Source organism: Hyaena hyaena, unplaced genomic scaffold (assembly GCF_003009895.1).
Source record: "Hyaena hyaena isolate Hyena2069 unplaced genomic scaffold, ASM300989v1 scaffold_568, whole genome shotgun sequence".
Lineage (NCBI taxonomy): Eukaryota > Metazoa > Chordata > Mammalia > Carnivora > Hyaenidae > Hyaena > Hyaena hyaena.
In genome coordinates this window covers 729,462-748,278 of record NW_024081199.1, presented here as the reverse complement: position 1 = coordinate 748,278, position 18,817 = coordinate 729,462, and the positions used below count along the sequence as shown (strand labels likewise).

The 18,817-nt window shown below is 38.2% G+C and overlaps 1 protein-coding gene across 6 annotated transcripts in view; it reads left to right on the top strand.

Annotated features, from left to right (window-relative positions):
• ACACA (acetyl-CoA carboxylase alpha) overlaps window positions 1–18,817 on the top strand; it is a 272,064-nt gene that overhangs the window by 53,892 nt on the left and 199,355 nt on the right. For 5 of the 6 annotated variants that reach the window (XM_039256323.1, XM_039256326.1, XM_039256324.1 and 2 more), the window contains exon 2: window positions 5,061–5,313. In XM_039256323.1, the coding sequence (XP_039112254.1) occupies window positions 5,087–5,313 (227 nt within the window). In that variant the 5' untranslated portion in view covers window positions 5,061–5,086. Of the gene's footprint in view, window positions 1–2,201; window positions 2,249–5,060; window positions 5,314–18,817 lie in introns of all 6 variants that reach the window. The other variant, XM_039256327.1, reaches the window with a different exon arrangement.

Sequence of the window (18,817 nt, the reverse complement as noted above, 5' to 3'; positions counted from 1 at the left end):
AATTACCATATGATCCAGCAATTCCACTTTTGGATATATACCCAAAAGAATTGAATACAGGCTCTCAAAGAGTCTGTAAATCCATGTCCATAGCAACATTATTCACAATAGCTTAAATATGGAAAAAGCCAAGTGTGCACTGGTGGATGAATAGATAAGCAAAATGTGACATACACATACAGTGAAGTATTATTCAGCCTGTAAAAGGAAGGACATTCTGCAATATGCTATAGTGTGGATGAACCTTGAAGACACTATGCTAAGTGAGATAAGTCAGTCACAAAAAAATGTTGTATGATTCTTACGTGATGTCAAAATCACAGAGACAATAAGGGAGAATAGTAGTTGCCAGAGGTTGGGGGGAGCAGAGAATGGGGAACTCTTGTTTTATGGGTACAGAGGTTCAGTTGTAAAAGTTCCAACTTTTACAAGATGGAAAAAGTTCTGGAGATGAACAGTGATGGGCAAAGGTTATAAACCCAATGCAGGGCTCAAACTCATGAGCTGCAAGATCATGACGTGAGCCAAAGTCAGACGCTTAACCAACTGAGCCACCCAGGCACCCCTGTTGTATTTCATTTTCTTAAGTTTATTTATTTTGAGAGAAAGAGAGAGAGAGCACAAGCAGGGGAGGAGCAGAGAGCAAGGGAGGGAGAGAGAATCCCAAGCAGGCTCCACACTTGCAGCATGGAGACAGGGCTCGAACTCAAGAACTGTGAGATCATGACCCAAGTGAAACCAAGAGCTGGACCCTTAACCCACTGGGCCACCCAGGCGTCCCTGTTCTGTTTCATTTTTAATGACTACATCCAGCTTGGGGCTCAAACTCATGACCCTGAGATCAAGAGTTGCATATTCTACTGACTAAGCCAACCAGGTGCCTGCTCCTTCATTTTTAAAACGTTGATTATAATCAACTAAATTTATTTCTTAGTATTTTGCTTGGTGGTAACCCATAGTTTGAAAACCACTGGTCTAGTACATCTTAATTTACAGAATCCTTTCATATACTCTTAGTCTTCACAGCAGTCCCTGAGGTACATGTGACCTTTTTATATTTCCAGATGAGAAGGCTCAGAGACGTTATGTGACTTGTTCAAGTTTGCACTGCGAGCATTTGGCAGAGTCAGAATTTGATCTTGAGTCCTAGATTTTGACTCTAGCTCCATCTCTGCACCTCTGGTTACATCTGATCCAAACTACTTTTCGTTTTTCTTCCTCTTCTCACTCCCCTTCCTTACCTCAGTTGTAGAGAATAATGCTAGTTTAGACTACGTAATTTATATAATTGGACAAATCCAGCTTCTTCAATTAATGTATCTGCACAGTCCCCGGTCCTGTCGCTTGTCATTCAAGGTCGTCTCTTAGAAGTTCTGAATTTCTTCCCCACTGAAGACCAGTGGTTCTCAAGCCTGGATATATATCAGTGTCAGTCAACTGAGCAACTCTTTTCAGATCTCTTGGCCTCCAGCAATGATTCTGATTCTGTAGAGCTGGGGTGGAGTTTGGATATACATGTTTTTACAAATCTCCACAGGCCTGAAACTAATGTAACATTGTGTGTCAATCATATCCAAATAAAAAACAACTTTTTAATTTAAATAAATAAGTAGCTCCACTGGTGATTGTTATAATCAAAGTTGAGAGTTTTTACCCTGGATACCTTTAAGTCATTGGCATAGAAGGAAAACCCAGGATTTGGGAAGTAAGTAGAGACTCATTGGTCCCTTAAAGTTTTAGGAACTTAATTTAATGAGAGATCTGTCCTCTTCCTGGCTTCCAACTTTGTGCATGGCTATAAACCATTTGGAAACATAATCAGAGCCTAACTGAGTTGTAGGTAATCTAGTGGTTCTCTTCTTCCCACTGCCTCTTTTTTTTGATGAAATGTTGGAAGTTCTAAGGTTGGAATGTGCTCATCGAAGTATGCAATTGGAAAAGGCCACTTGTGAAATGGTAAGCTTGGTTATTGTTCATCACTCTCATGAAAAATAAGTCTTCGAATGTAATGTTTTTGACTTATAGATTTGAACAGTTAAACAACTGAACTGTATGTTTCAAGTTAAATAATAGATTTGACTAGAGAAATGATACTTTATTATCAGTTTTGTATTATACTGAGCAAAACAGGAATTGCTAAAATTTGGGTTTCCTAAAAAAAAACCAAAACACTTCAAATCTCTCTGTCTTTCTCTCTTTAGTTCTTTTTGGAGGTGGATATCTGCTCAGACAGTAAGACTTATAAGAGGTCAGTTACAAATAATGCTCTTTCATGTTTACAGTGTCATAAAAAGTTTATGTTCATGTGCTAAAATATTAAACTGTAGGCTTTAATGTTAAAAGTTACCTTCTATGAAAGGACATAGGCAGATTTGGGGGCTATAACCTGAAGTGAATGGTCTGACAGTGGTAGTATTCCATCCCCTTTCTCCTTAATTCAGGGCTAGAATCAGTGGAAATGGGACGGGCTATAGAGTAGCTTCTAGAGTGTCTGGATAGCTACTCAGTGATTTTCCATACATGACCTCTCTTTTCTGATGGTTTGCAGGCTTGTGGCTGGGATACCGCTCAGTAGAAGTGCTCTTTAGCTGCTGACAGCTGAGCTGCTTCCAGTCTTTGCCACACTTTAAGAAGGCAGCCTTCATGTGCTTCTTGGCTAGGAAAGGAAAGTTTGAAGTTGAAGTTGACCTTATGGAGCCTCTCATTTATTAGTTAATCATTTCTTTTTCTTCTCCCATGGAATCAGAGAATTGCTCCTTTCTCCTGAATTTTATTTTTTTGTGTAGTCATCTAATTTCAGTCAGACTATAGACTAGAAGAGTGCCTTACTTATTTCTCTTGTGAAGTAGGCAGCCATTATTTTATGTGTTAGTTGAGATGGAGTTGGGAATTTTGCGGGGGAGGGAGGTCTCCTGTTTTTTTGTTTTTTTAAGTTAATTATTTACTGCTCTAAAATGTGAAATAAGTAGCTTTTCTTGTTGCTGTACCTTTTAGTGTTCTTCAGACTGGTCAATCTGTTAGAACTTTTCTCCCTTCCCTCACTTTCTTCTTCTCTCCCTTTTTCCTCTTTTTAAATGATTTGGATTTTTTTTAAAGTTCTGGAAGTGAATGTCTTTATAAACTTTAGAGACATTTAAAAACAATTATTTTAATGAAACCTAATATTCCAAAGGAGAAATGTATAGTAAATTTAGATGTCAAGTTTTTCCTGTTCCATGATATTTTTATATTTGATTCTAGTTTTTAAAATAAAAGTTACTTAAGTAATCTCTAATTCACTTTTAAGAAATATCTATAAGTAATATTTTTAGCATTTCTGGCAATTTGTTATTACTGTTTCATTCTTCCAGCAGAGTGGTTCTCAGATTTCAGGACTTGTTAAAGTATAGATTACTGGGCCTCAACCTGTAAATTGTGATACAGTTCGTTTCTCTGTGGTAGGCCCAATAATTTATACTTTTAACATGTGCTGAGGTGTTGCTGCTGCCTCTGGTCTGGAAATTACGCTTTTTGAGAACCACTGCTTTATCATTTATAAATACTGTTTTTTCTTTGTAAATGAATAAGCTCTGATTCACAAATTACATAACAATAATGTTGCATGTGGAATTTTAACAGGTTTAATGGTGATTCCCAAAGATATTAAAATCTTGATGTTTTGTTATCTTTTTAAAATTTATTTTTTAGCATTTTTTAAATTATTGAGAAACAGAGAGAGACAGAGCATGAGCATGAGGGGCAGAGAGAGGGGGAGACACAGAATCTGAAGTAGGCTCCAGGCTCTGAGCTGTCAGCACAGAGCCCAGTGTGGAGCTCTAACCCATGATCAGTGAGATCATGACCTGAGCTGAAGTTGGATGCTCAACCGACTGAGCCACCCGAGTGCCCCTATGTTTTGTTATCTAATGTCAAAGAACACTGCTTGCCACCTACTCTTACACTTCAAAGTGTACAACATAAACAACTTATTAATAATAAATTTGTTATTTATTGATATACCATATTTTAGAGCACCTCAAAATAAGATTGGGAATATTGCTTTCTGAATTAAAATTGTTAGGATATAAGCAGTTCAATACTAAGTTGATGTGCAGTTCTGAAGGTTTTTTTTTTTTTTTTTTTAATAGGATCTTTTGAATGACAGAGTAAATACTGTTTAGTTTTGGTTTTATTTCTTCTTGTGGACTTTGAACCATGCTTTGATCTTTTAATTAGTTTGCTAGTTGTTGGAAATATCCAGTTATGACTAATAAGGCTCTATATCTAGAAAACTTATATTTAATTGAGATGACACCTCCCTTATTTTAATTAGAGATTTTGAATTTGATAGTAGATTCACTTTCTCCCTATCAATGTCAGCACATTAGAATCAAAAGCAGACATTCTTGGGTGAATTTTTAACAGATGTAATTTAAGAAAAAATTCATGAGGACCAAGTAAAGATTTCTTTCTTTCTTTTTCAACTATGAAACCCATCTGGAGTTTGCTTTAAAGCAACCTATATATATTTATCTGTATGGATATATATCAATATCAATATATTTTGTGTGTGTATATTTAACAAAAATACACTTAGGTAAAATTCATAGCCTCTCAAAATATAGTGTTTGGAACTAGGTGATTGTTATATAGTTTACTCTAAACACCTAGTTTGAAATGACATCCACTCTCCCCAATCCTTATACCACATTCTCCCCAGTACTGACAACCAAAATCACAGTATTACAAGCAGCTTTCATCTACTACAAAGGTTTCTCCATTGTTCATAATTATCTCTTGGATATTACCAAATTGATAAAGAGACTGGGAATGGCTTACAGTTTTTTGAAAGAGATTTCTTTGAGGAAAAGGGAGCTAATTTTAATTTTTTAGGCATAGTTACTATGATCTGGAGTTTCCTCTCTTGTGGAAAACCAAAGCCCTGAAATAGAAGAGCCAAAGAAACTAGTTCTAGATGCTACCCTGCTTCCAAGTGCCTGCCATAGTATATTAGGAATAACTTATCCTCACATATAGGTTATTATCTATAACCTAGCTTTTCTCACTTATTTTCTTCATAGCTCTGAGAGCTCATTTTGAAGGAATAATGGGTGAACCATCCCCCTTGGCCAAACCTCTGGAGCTGAACCAGCACTCTCGGTTCATAATTGGTTCTGTGTCTGAAGATAACTCAGAGGATGAAATCAGCAACCTGGTGAAGCTGGACCTACTGGAGGAGAAGGAGGGCTCTCTGTCACCAGTTTCCGTTGGCTCAGATACACTCTCTGATTTGGGGATTTCCAGCCTACAGGACGGCTTGGCCTTGCACATGAGGTAAGACTGAAATTTTACTTGACCTTATTGACCTATTGGTTTCACTGATTTTATTCTGGAAAGAGCAAGAATAATTTTAGCCAGGATTGCTCCACCTTTTCTATATCACTGGACTTAAAGGTTTGATGAAGAAATGGGAAATAATGCATTTTGCCTGGAGTGCGAGTGCGAGTTTTCAAAGTGTCTTTTCCTAAATGTTCCTCACAACTGTTTCTTTCTACATACTGGGTGTTTTAGTGACATCTAGTAAGTGAGAGGTGAGAAATCCTGGTTTCTGTACTACTTTGACTAACATTGTTGTAACTATTTTAATGGCTTTAATATCCAGAATCTATAAGGAACTCACCAAACTCCACACCCGAAAAACAAACAACCCAGTGAAGAAATGGGCAGAAGATATGAAAAGACACTTCTCCAAAGAGGACATCCAGATGGCCAACAAACACATGAAAGGATGCTCAGCATCCCTCCTCATCAGGGAAATACAAATCAAAACCACACTGAGATACCACCTCACGCCAGTCAGAGTGGCTAAAATGAGCAAATCAGAGAACTCTAAATGCTGGCGAGGATGTGGAGAAACGGGCACCCTCCTACACTNGAGGATGTGGAGAAACGGGCACCCTTGTACACTGTTGGTGGGAATGCAAACTGGTGCAGCCCCTTTGGAAAACAGTGTGGCGGTGCCTCAAAAAATTAACGATAGAACTCCCCTAATACCTAGCAATAGCACTGCTAGGAATTTACCCAAGGGATACAGAAATGCTGATGCATAGGAGCACATGTACCCCAATGTTCATAGCAGCACTCTCAACAATAGCTAAAACATGGAAAGAGCCTAAGTAACTATTTTAATGGCTGATAAGACATGCAGGGTTGGGCAAATTTGTAGTAATCTTTCTTTGAACTGCTTTCGTGTCAGAAAGGTATATTCCATTTCTGGCAGGGCCAGTCCTCAGTAACAACCTGTGGCAGGAACAAAGGGCTGGTATAGACCTCTCCTTCTTCTCTAGAAATAGAATTCTCTATATGTAATTGAGAATGTCCATAAATAGTAACATTGGATTATTCTTATTTATTGATATTTGATTATACAACCAGTATGTGATATACTAACCTTGAGTCATTTGCTTTGCACTTCTTAGATCAAAGGGCCTGGATTAGTGGTTCTTGGTTTTCACTGTACATCAGAATCACTTGGTGGAGCCTTAAGAAAGGAGCCTCATTTCCAGAATTCTAGAGACTGATTCATTTGATATTGGCTTGGTTTGGAGCTGGGTTTTTTTTTTTTTTTTAAAGCTATCCAGGTTGAGATTATAGGTCTAGCTCAGATAAACATTAGGGTTACTACTGCTGTTAGTAAGTCTTGGTGCTTCTATTAATGGGTCTTAATTAAGGTTCTTTTTATATACTGGAGATATAGGCTGTGTATTAAAATCTCATACTGAGTCTGGCTGAATATGACTCTCCTGCCTTCTGGTTATCCCTGGGACTTTGGGGTCCTTGCTTCTGAAAGATGAGTTACTGTCAGTGGTCACCCCTATTTAGCTATGTGGAGGTCAAAAGAAAAGAGTTAAGCAAGTTAATTATGTTTTATGTCACAGATTCCTAGAATTGCAATGAACCAGAGATATGATATAGCCTAATGCCTTTTATTTAAATAGATGAGAGAAGTGAGGCCTTAAAAGGGGAAATAACTTGCCTAAGAGTGAATAGCCAGAAAACTGGAATTCAGTGTTGGGTGTCCTGATTCATTTCAATAATTTTTTTACTCTACTTTCCTGACAATAAAAGTGTCTTAATTATGTAAGTAGTTCAGACAAGTTGGTTTTAAAGGAATTGATAAACAATCTAATGTCTGGGCTAACAGGAATAGAGTGCGATATGTAGTGGCAGGATAAAAGGGGTTGAGGTGTCTTTTTTTTTTTTTTTTTAAAGGATCAAGTCTTTATGTAAACATTTTTTTATTACTTTATAGTTCACTTATGGTTGGCCTGAAGGCTAATACTGGTGGTGGTATCTTAACCCTTCAAGGTCATTTGTAAATGTGTGGGGTTGTAACTGGTGGGACTACAGTAGTTCCCCTCATTTGCTGGAGATACCTTCTAAGACCCCCAGTGGATGCCTGAAACCACAGATAGTACTGAACTCTATGTAACTATGTTTTTACCTATACATACATACCTGTGATAAAGTTTAATTAATTAATTTATTTTTTTTAAATGTTTTATTTATTTCTTAGGAGAGAGGGAGAGAGAGAGAGACAGCGAGACAGCGACAGCATGAGCAGGGGAGGGTCAGAAAGAGAGGGAGTCACAGACTGAAACAGGCTCCAGGCTCTGAGCTGGCAGTCAGCACAGAGCCCGATGTGGGGCTCGAACCCGCGAACCGCGAGATCACGACCTAAGCGAAAGTTGGACGCTTAACCGACTAAGCCACCTAGGCTCCCCGATAAAGTTTAATTTATAAATTAGCCACAGTAAAAGATTAACAGTAATAACTGAGAATAGCTACAACAATATGCTGTAATAAAGTTATGTGAATGTGGTTTTTCTCTCTCAAAATATATTGTACTATACTCACTCTTCTTTTGATAATGTGAGATGATAAAATGCCTCCATGATGAGATGAAGTGGGGTGAATGATGTAGGCATTATGATGTAACTTTAGGCTACTGTTTACCTTCTCACAATATTGTCAGAAGAAGGATCATCTGCTTCCGGATGGTGGTTGACTGTGGGTAACTGAAACCTCGGAACACGAAACCACAGATAAGGGGGGGACTACTACTGTACCCTTACATTTAAAGATGAGGGGACCAATGATTCTAAACCTTCTTCAATGTACTAGATAATGTCACATAGCAAAAAGAATTGTCCTCAAAATGTCATAATGCCTCTGTTCAGAAAGACTAGGTTAAATCTAAATCCTAAAAGCCACACAGCACCTTGAGAAATTTGTCCAATTTGAGACCATGTGAAACAGAATATCCATTTGTTGGGTTAGGAAATTGTGAGTTTGGCAATGGTAAGATAAATAAAGATAAATACCATTATAGGAAACTCAGCCAGTGATTTGCAAGGCAGCTTGCAGTTGCCAAGTCATTCCCAAAGTTGATGGCTCATATTGCAAGGACTCTGTTGTCAGTGGTATGAGTGCCTGAGAATATTTTTGCATGCCCTACTGTTGCAAAACTCATGCCCATAGCTTGTGGAGGAGCCGTGGATTGAAGTGTGATCAGCAGCCTGGGAAGGAGACAGTGCCAGTTCCCACTTGCTTCTCAACTAGCTAATGTTGAGAAGAACACAGCTTTCCCATTGATACATTTTGTAAGTCATTTGTGGATATGATGTCCTTGAGGTTAATTTAAATTGAGTCAAATTCTCTTGATTTTAGAGAGAACTTTGTTCTTGCATCTGCCACCAATTAAGGTATGTGACCACAGAGAATTCATGTTACCTCTTTGGACTCCTTTTCCTCATCCATGAATGTGAAGTATTGGTTTAAATACTCTTTTTCACTCTTTGAACCCAGAGATAGAGACTGGTTGAGTTTAAGATTTAGTTTCCTGAATGAATAATCTAATCTTTTCCAGAAGATGTAGATTAAAGGGGCAGGTACATTCCTAAGAGGTGTTTACTAGAGGTTATCTAAAACCAAGTAATGTGACTGCCATAGTATAGGATGAGAGTGGGCCTCTCAAGTTTAGGGCTTTGTTTTTTTTTTTTGTTTTTTTTTTAAAATGTTTTTATTTTTATTTTTAGGGGAGAGAGAGACAGCGTGAGCTGGGGAGGGTCAGAGAGAAAGGGAGTCACAGGCTGAAACAGGCTCCAGGCTCTGAGCTGGCAGTCAGCACAGAGCCCGACGCGGGGCTCGAACCCACGAACCGCGAGATCATGACTCAAGCGAAAGTGGGACGCTTAACCGACTAAGCCACCCAGGCGCCCCAAGGGCTTTGTTTTTTGATGCTAAATGAGAAGTCTAATGGGTGTAGTGGATAGGTAGGAACAGAGACTAGACTTTTCCAGAGATGGAGATGAATTTGCATCACATATTTTCTAGAGCAGCACTGAAAGAGTAGATGGATCACTTTCTAAGCTTTATGACCCAAACACTTGAAAATAATACCCTAAGAAAGTTGTGATAGCTTGGTGACAGTATATAAGCCTCATTGTAAACGACTATTGTTGGGCATTATTAATGTATTAATTTATTTAGAGCAAGTGTGAGTAAGGGAGGGACAGAGAGAGGGGGGAGAGAGAATCTTAAGTAGGCTCCATGCAACAGCATAGAAACTGACACAGGGCTCAATCTCACCACCATGCGATAATGACCTGAGCCAAAATCAAGAGTTGGATGCTTACCCGACTGAGCCACCCAGGTGCCCTGGCTTTTTTAGAGAAGATCAGTTAGGGATTGATATATCAGCTACGTTGATTTACTTCTGAACCTCATTATTAATATTTATTTGAATATTTGAAAAGAAAGACTATTGAAGACTGAATGTGGGCATCTTAATTTTGATAACAGGTATGATTTGGTGGCATATAATAGAGCAATGTAGCTGCATGGATATTAATGTCTGTTCCTTGTGGGATGCCACTTGAGTTCAGATTGTCCTGAATATTTACATTGCAGTGTATGTAAATCCAGATCACCCCACAGTTATGCTAGCAACCAAAGATTGTAATCAATTTTGTGAACTAGTATATGGACTTCCTTGTTGAAGTCCAGTTGGAAACAGGTGAGCCCCACAGTTGGTCTCATTTAGGGTAGTGTGATTTCTTTAAACCTTTTTATCTTATAATTCATGTTATAGTATTGAAAACTCCATCTCAGTTTTCCCTTAAACTTCTTCAAGGCCCTATCGAACACCTAATGTGGCAAGCATGACTCCATTTGAGAACAGTCTGTATTTGTTGTTATTTGTGTATACATAAATCCATCATATGTTCTATAGCTGGGTTTAAGACAATGTTTGCTGTTTTGGTAGAAGAGAGAGATTAAGTTCACTCAGGTTAGTTACATTACTGGCTCCTTTCTGGTCTAGAAAGTACTTTTTCAATATCTTAGAAAATTTAGAATTCAGCTAGTGATTGCCTATGATGTATTTTTGACTATTCAGAAGAATCTAAGTGGAGAGTTCTGAAGCTATTTTGTAATTAGATATAATCTGTAAAGTTTGTCCAATCATACCAGCCATGGAATGCAAACAGATAATATACTGAGTTGGGGATTATCTGCTAGATACCACTTCTGGTCATAGACTTAAAAGAATTTTTTTAATGTTTATTTATTTTTGAGAGAGAGAAAGAGACAGAGCATGAGTACAGGAAGGGCAGAGAGAGAGGGAGACACAGAATCTGAAGCAGTAGGCTCTAAGCTGTCAGCACAAAGCCTGACACAGGGCTCAAACCCATGAACCATGAGATCATGACCTAAGCCAAAGTTGGACACTTAATTGACTGAGCCACCCAGGTGCCCTTCCTGGTGACAGACTTTTAAAAAACACTGAAGAGGGAGGTGGGTGGAGGGATGGATGAAATAGGTGAAGGGGTTTAACAGCACATTTATTGTGATGAGCACTGAATAATATATAGAATTGAATCACTTTATTGTATACACACTATACATTATACTAGAACTAAAAAAGAAAAATCCTAGAGCTGTATGGACCTTCATCCAGAGGAAATAGCAATGAGGTGAGATTCTCAGAGGATCTTTGAGTGGCTTTCAGTTTTTGCTCCCATTGGCTCAAGAGGGAAGCTTAGAAATTTAGGGGACAAGAATAGTGAGAAATAAAGCTGACCTATTGCTGCTACATCCTGTCTTGTTTTTCACATTACCTGTAAGAATTAGCAATTGTGTTTTCTCAGTGACTAATTAGAATGATAGTAGTAATTAATAGATAACTTTATCAAGTGCTTTACTGTATGCTAGATACTGCTGTGCCTTATGTGGAGTACTATGCTTAATTGTTACAACAACCTCATGAACCCAGTTTATGGATGGGGAACTGAAACACACGTTAAGTAACATGCCGAAGGTCACACAGCTAACTGTATTGAATCCAGTCAGAACCCATACTGTTAGCCACTATGCTAAATGGGAACCCTGAGTATAATAGATATGCTTATGTTCTCTTTGAATAATTTTTCTCTAATTAAATGTTAACATTATTAAAAAATTTGGGGGGCATGTGGGTGGTTCAGTCAGTTAAGTGTTTGATGTTGACTCAGGTCACAGTCTCACAGTTAGTGGGTTCGAGCCCCATAGAGGGCTCTGTGGAGCCTGCAGATTTTGTGTCTCCTTCTCTTTCTGTCCCTTCCCCGCACACACTCTGTCTCTCTCAAAAATAAACAAATGTTAAAGTTTAAGTAAAAAATATTTTGAAGTTAAAAAATTTTAAAGTTAGAAAATATATTCTAAAGAAGCAGTAAACTACAAGCAATATAAGTAGGTAGAAATAAAGCCTTGTATATTCTCCATGCAGAGATTACTCCTGCTAATACTCTATTGTACAGTCTTCTGGATTCTTTCTATGCATATATATGTATGCATTTCTACTGAAATAAGGTCATCCTATATACACTGTTTTTTTAAAAATATTTATTTATTTATTTTTGAGAGAGAGCACGCACATGTATGCATGAGCAGGGGAGGGGCAGAGAGAGAGGGAGACAGAGGATCTGAAGCGGGCTCTGCTCTGATTAGCAGCTAGCCCCATGAGGACTTGAACTCAAAGACCATAAGAACATGACCTGAGCCGAAGTCGGATGCTCAATCAACTGCACCACCCAGGAGCCCCTATACTATTTTATAATCAGCACTCTTTTTTGTCAAAAATTCCCGTTTTTTGAGGCACCTGGGTGGTTCAGTCGGTTAAGCGTCCAACTTCAGCTCAGGTCATGATCTCACAGTTCATGGGTTCGAGCCCCGTGTTTCCCCTCCCCTGTTAGTGCTCTGTATCTCTCTGTCTCTCAAAATGAATAAAATATTTTAAAAAAATTTAATTTCCTGCTTTATTTTTTATTTATTTTTTAAATGTTCTTTTAAAAATTTTTTTAAATGTTTTATTTCTGAGAGAGAGAGAGACAGTGTGAGCAGGGGAGGGTCAGAGAGAGAGGAAGACACAGAATCTTAAACAGGCTTCAGGTTCTGAGCTGGCTGTCGGCACAGAGCCTGATGCGGGGCCCAAACCCATGAACCGTGAGATCATGACCTGAGCTGAAGTCAGACGCTTAACTGACTGAGCCACCCAGGCGTCCCCTGCTTTTTTTTTTAATTTAAATTTTTTATTTTTGAGAGAGTGTGAGCAGGGGAGGCGCAGAGAGAAGGGGACACAGAATCTGAAGCAGGCTCCAGGCTCTGAGCTGTCAGCACAGAGCCCAATGTGGGGCTCGAACCCATGAACCACGACTTCATGACCTGAACCGGAATCCAACATTTAACTGATTGAGCCACCCAGGTGGCCCCAAAAGTTCCCACTTTCTATTTCAGTAAATTTTCATTTCATTTACTATACACACCATATTCTAATTTGTGCAGTTGGCTCCAAAATACTGGTTAATCAAACTCCCATCCAATCCAAGACCACACGTTGTGTATTGTGTCTCTTAAATTTCTTAAACTATCATATTCCCTCTGCCCCCACTGCTTTTTTTGTGTGACAGTGCCTAGTGACTTGTTTAAAATGACATTAGCAAATCATGAAGGTATAAGGCTGCTGGTAATAGTTTGGTGGTTTAGAGAGAAATGGAAGGAAAAATAAAGGATAATTTGCCACTCTACACTTTTTATAGCTGTAGTACTTGTAGCAAAATAATTTTTTGTTGCACTAATGATATTTTAATGAATTTTATAATCAAAATGAAAGTGGACATTATAAAATACAGTGTGATTAGATCAAAAGCTATAAAGGAAATACTTTTCAGTTTTAGGGGTATATGTTTATATTTGACCTGGAATAAAATTCTCTTTCCTTCTCAGTCTCTCACTTGAAACTCCTGAATTTGAAAAAAATAAAAAATAATAAAAAAATAAACTCTTGAGTTTGAAGTGATTTCATTTAAATCTAGTAATGGAAATAAATAATATCTGCAGAAGCTTTTGGAAAGGTAAAATGTGCCATACTATGTAATATATTATTTATTATGAAGGAATCCTTTGTGAAATAAATATTTTTTGACTAGAGAAACCTTTTTAAGGCTTTTGCATATTAGGGTTTAAACCTTGGATATTTAGATTGAAAGACTTTAATTATAGTACACATATACTGTCAATGTTATAGTTTAGATGTTGAGAATAACCATTATTGAGATGGCAGGAAATTTCACTTTTCCTTCCTACTTTGGCTCATCTGTCTCAAGCTTTAACATCGAAAAGAAGGAAGCTTGTAGATGGGCCTGTGAGAGTGTTCTTATGTTTAGGCTTTCGTAGCATTTCTCATTCAGCTTTCCTGAGCTTTCTCCCTGCCCCAGCAGCTTTCCAAACCCTTTACTCTCAATATTCCTTCCTTGATATTCTGAGGTTCCCAGTTGCCATGGTGCCTCAGAAGTGAGTAGACAGAGAAGGTCATTATGAGATCTGCAACTTGGTACTATTTTTGAAGGCAATAGTTTGCTCTATTTCCCACCTACTCTTTCCATTCAGAAAACAGAAACTGTCTTTGTATGTATTATAATCTCCAGACTTTATTCCATAAATTTAGCTAACTGTAGAAATGAAATTATGAATATTTGTAAGTAGGTCTCAGGGCAACCACTTGACAATGTTTATTATTTTTATTACTTCTAGTGTAATGCATACATTTTCCCCCTCCTTCCTGTGAACATAAATTTACAAATGAAGTTTGCATTTACTACTTAAAACTTTTAAACTTATTAGATGTATGTTTAGTATAGACAAGTTAGAAATCCAAAAAGTGTGAAGAAATAGAAAGAATCCATAATATGATTGTCCAGTGATAATTGCTGTCAGTATTTAGTGTTACTCTTTGGTGATGTTTACACCTTAAGGATAAATTTCATTAAAAAATACTTAAGTGGATGATATCATAATGCACAGCTCTATTTCTTGCTTTTTTCCCACATAACAATATTTTCTCATGTCACTAAAAATATTTTAGCTTAATTTTTTTAGGTTTTTATTTTGAAATAATTTTAAGTTTACAGAAGAGTTACAATTCTTGTGTATCCGTCACTCACCTTCCCCTACTATTAATATTTTTTGTAACCATAGTACATTTATCTGGAGTTGACAATGCCCAGTTAATTTTGAATTTGAGATAAGCAATAATTTTTCATATAAAAAGTAAATACTGCAAATACAGCATTAGACATACTTCTATAAAAAATTATTTGTGTTTGCCTGAAATGCAAAATTTAAGTGAGCATCTTGTATTTTATCTAGCAATCCTCTATTTATTAAAATTAAATAGTTAACATTGGTATAGTACTTTTAAGTAAACTATAGATTTTATTTGGCTTTCAGCTCTGTCTCCACCCTTGCTAATAGAGATATACTGGACAATTCTAATTCCTGAGTTTTTCCAGAGTGCTAAATTAGAATCATGCTTCTTTTTTTTTTTTTAATGTTTTATTTATTTCTGAGAGAGAGAGAGAGAGAGAGAGGCAGCGTGAGCAGGGGAGGGTCAGAGAGAGAGAGAGTTGGAATTGGAAGCAGGCTCCAGGCTCTGAGCTGGCTGTCAGCATAGAGCCTGACGTGGGGCCTGAACCCACGAACCATGAGATCATGACCTGAGCTGAAGTCGGACGCTTAGCCAACTGAGCCGCCCAGGCGCCCCGAATCATGCTTGTTTCTAAGAGGCTTTCCATACCATAGGCTCTTTGGTTTCTGAGTTACTTCTTGACTACCCATTTTCTGTTTCCCAAAATTTTTTGACGTCTTTATCTGTTAGGTCCTCCTCCTCTTTCGTTTTCTTTGTTCTTATGTCTTTATGTTTCTTTTATTATTTTTTTGTCATTTTTGTGTGGTTTTTGGTAGAGAATAATAATAAACAAATGCTCTGTCTGTTACTGTCGCCTGGTAGTTTCATTCGCTCCTTAGTCTATTGCAGTTGGCTTCTGCTTCTACCACTTCTCTGAAACTACACTTAAAAAAACCAGTGACTTCCTAATGAGCAGAATTTGACACTGTTGACTTTTCACTCATTCCTGAAACTACACCTTATATTTTAGTAACATTCTTTCCCAGTTCTCCTTTCTGACTCTACCCTCTCAGGTGCTTGAAAAGGTTTGGCTTTTTCCACATGCCTTTTAATTGTTGATTTTCTGCAAAGCTTCCTGGCTTTAGCTCTTTTCTGTAGGTCACAACCTCTTTCTTGATCTACCTTAATTAATAGTATCCCCATTTTTCTGGTCTCCTAAGCCAGAAATATGGGTGCTATGTGAGATTCCTCTCTTCTCTACCCCTCACACCTAATTAAGTATTCTTATTGATGCCATACCCCAATAATTCTTTAAAAAATTTTTTAATGTTTATTTATTTTTGATAGCATGACCAGGGGACAGGCAAAGAGAGAGGGAGACATAGAATCCAAAGCAGGCTCCAGGCTCTGAACTGTCAGTACAGAGCCTGATGCAGGGCTTGAACTCACAAGCCTGAGGTCATAACCTGAGAGCCAAAGTTGGATGCTTAACTGACTTAGCCACCCAAGTGCCCCAGTAATTCTTGAGACATTATTTTCTTTCCATTGCTGCTGCCATTGTGCTTATTTTATTTTTTATTTGGATTATAGCAAGAGTATTTTAGTTCTTCTTTCAGTATAAGTACCACATGGCCATTGGGATCTTTCTTTTTTTTTTTTTTTTTTAATGTTTTTATTTATTTATAGAAGAGAGAGAGAGAGAGACAGCGTGAGCAGGGGAGGGTCAGAGAGAGAGGGAGTCACAGACTGAAACAGGCTCCAGGCTCTGAGCTGGCAGTCAGCACAGAGCCCGACGCGGGGCTCGAACCCACGAACCGCGAGATCATGACCTAAGTGAAAGTCAGACGCTTAACCGACTAAGCCACCCAGGCGCCCCTGGGATCTTTCTAAAAGGTTAACTGATCATCTCATAGCATTACTTCAGTGAGTCCTTTTTACCAATAGGATATATTAGTGTCTAGCCAAAAATTGTGCCAGGTTCTTAACATTATTTCCAATACAAGAGCTTTAATCATTATTGTGCTGGGGTCTAAGGTATCAGCAATAGTTCAGATTTGTTTGAACTCAGTTTTGAAGGAATGAACAGAAAACAGACAAGCAACAGAGATAAGTATATAGCAGGAACACTAGTGATGGTGGGGTTGACAGCATGTGCAAAGATACTAGACTGAGACATCTAGCACATTCAGGCAGTTATAAGTCATTGAGTATTATTGGAATGTGAGGGAGACAGGGTGTTTAGTGTCTGAAGGAAGAGGCTGGTAAGATGAAGGTGTGATCATTAAGCATCTTGTCTGTCATACTGAGACATATATAAAATGGAAAGCAGTACTTAGATTTGGCTGTGAACAGAAACATCTGTGGAGCTTTCAAAAACTATGGATTCCTGGGGCACCTGGGTGGCTCAGTCGGTTAAGCGTCTGACTTCAGCTCAGGTCATGATCTCACAGCACATGGGTTCGAGCCCCGCGTTGGGCTCTGTGCTGACAGCTAGCTCAGAGCCTGGAGCCTGTTTCAGATTCTGTGTCTCCCTCTCTCTCTGACCCTCCCCTGCTCACGCTGTTTTTCTCTCTCAGAAATAAATAAAACATTAAAAACAACAACAACAACAACAACAACAACAACAACAACAACAACAACAAAGCTATGAATTCCTAAGCGGTGTGTCAGACTGCTTAAATTAGTTTCTGGTCATTGAGCCCAGCAGTCTTCATGCCAGTACTCTCTAGGTGAATCTGATAATGAAACCTGAGCTGAGAACGACTCTTAGTATTTAGAACAATGCCTGGCATATAATATATGCTTAATAAATGTTTGTTGCATTGAAATTAAAGTTATGCAGGTAGATTAGATCACTATGAGGGAGAGTAAGTAGGAGGGAAGTGTGTCTTATGGAAATGTCTTTTAGGTGGAAGGAGAGGGGAGAAAGGGAGACAGAAAATGATCAGTAAGGTAGAAGGAGCACCAAACAAAACAAAACAAAACAAGGAAAAGATAATTTTATGGTGGGAGATGTAACATACAGTGTTGAAAAGAGATGTAAGATTGAGAAGCAGCCCTGGAGGGGCGCCTGGGTGGCTCAGCATCCAACTCATGATTTTGGTTCAGGTTGGTTTGTGAGATTGAGCCCTGCATCAGGCTCTGTGCTGAAGCATGGAGCCTTCTTGGGATTCTGTCTCCTCACCTCACCCCGCCCGCCCCCCCTTCCCAGGTTGTGCCTGCATGCACACATATTCTCTCTCTCTCTCTCTCTCTCTCTCTCTCAAAATAAATAAATAAACATTTAAAAAAGAAAAAGAAAAAGCACTGAAGTTAGTGCATACGAGGCTCTTGAGGTAAACAGCTTTAGTAGATGTCAAGAGATTAAGTAGTAGTAAATGAAGGAACAGTAATGTCAACAGTGTTGAGAAGTTGATGGCAAGGAAGAAAATAGAACTGCTAGTTGAGAGGATAGTAGGATTTTCTCTCTTGTCCTCCCCCTCTGTGATTTCTTTCTGGAATGCCTTTCCCCTGACTTTTGGAATTCCATTAATCCTTTCGGGTCATCATTTTGTAAGGTCCTTCTCAAATGCTGCCTGTGCTGTGAAACTTTTCTTCTTTCTCCTGTTTTGTTTTTCTCTTCTGGTTATTTGGCCTTTCATTTTTCACAAAACAATTATGTTCTTTCTCCATTGTCCTTAAACCACCCGTCCCTAGCCCCTGTCACTTCTAGACACACTTTGAATTTGTAACTTTGCCTCATATTTCATTGAGAAAATAGAAACTATCATACTGGAAATTCTTCCAACATCTAATTTCAAATATATCTGTATTCGTATTTTAATTTTTCCTTCTTGTTAAGGACTTCTCAAGATCCTCCTTCCTTTGGACATCCTCTTCTTCTTTACATTTTAAATGTCTCCTTTTCTACTAAATCATTCATGTTGGCATCCAAACATGCTCAGATGACTCCCATCTTTATAAAATCCTTCTTTGATAGCCATACTCCCTTTGGACTACTGCCTAATTCTCTCCCACATCATGGGCCAAGATTTTTTAGAACGATTCCTTTTTTCTCTTCTCCCATTCCTTCTTACGAGATGCACTAGTGTGTATTCTACCCTACAATGCTGCTGAAACTGCTCACATTAAAAATCACCAGTGACTATTGTATTGCTAAATTCAGTGGGTGCTTCTCAGTTCTCATCCTTTTAGTCCTCTCAGTAGCTTTATATAGGTGCCTACTTTTTCCTTTGAAACACAGCCTTCTCTTTTCTGCTGAGAGCTATGCTTTCTTGTCGTTCTTCCTATGTCCCTGGTACTCTTTCTAATCTCTTTTGCAAGGTCTTCCTTTTT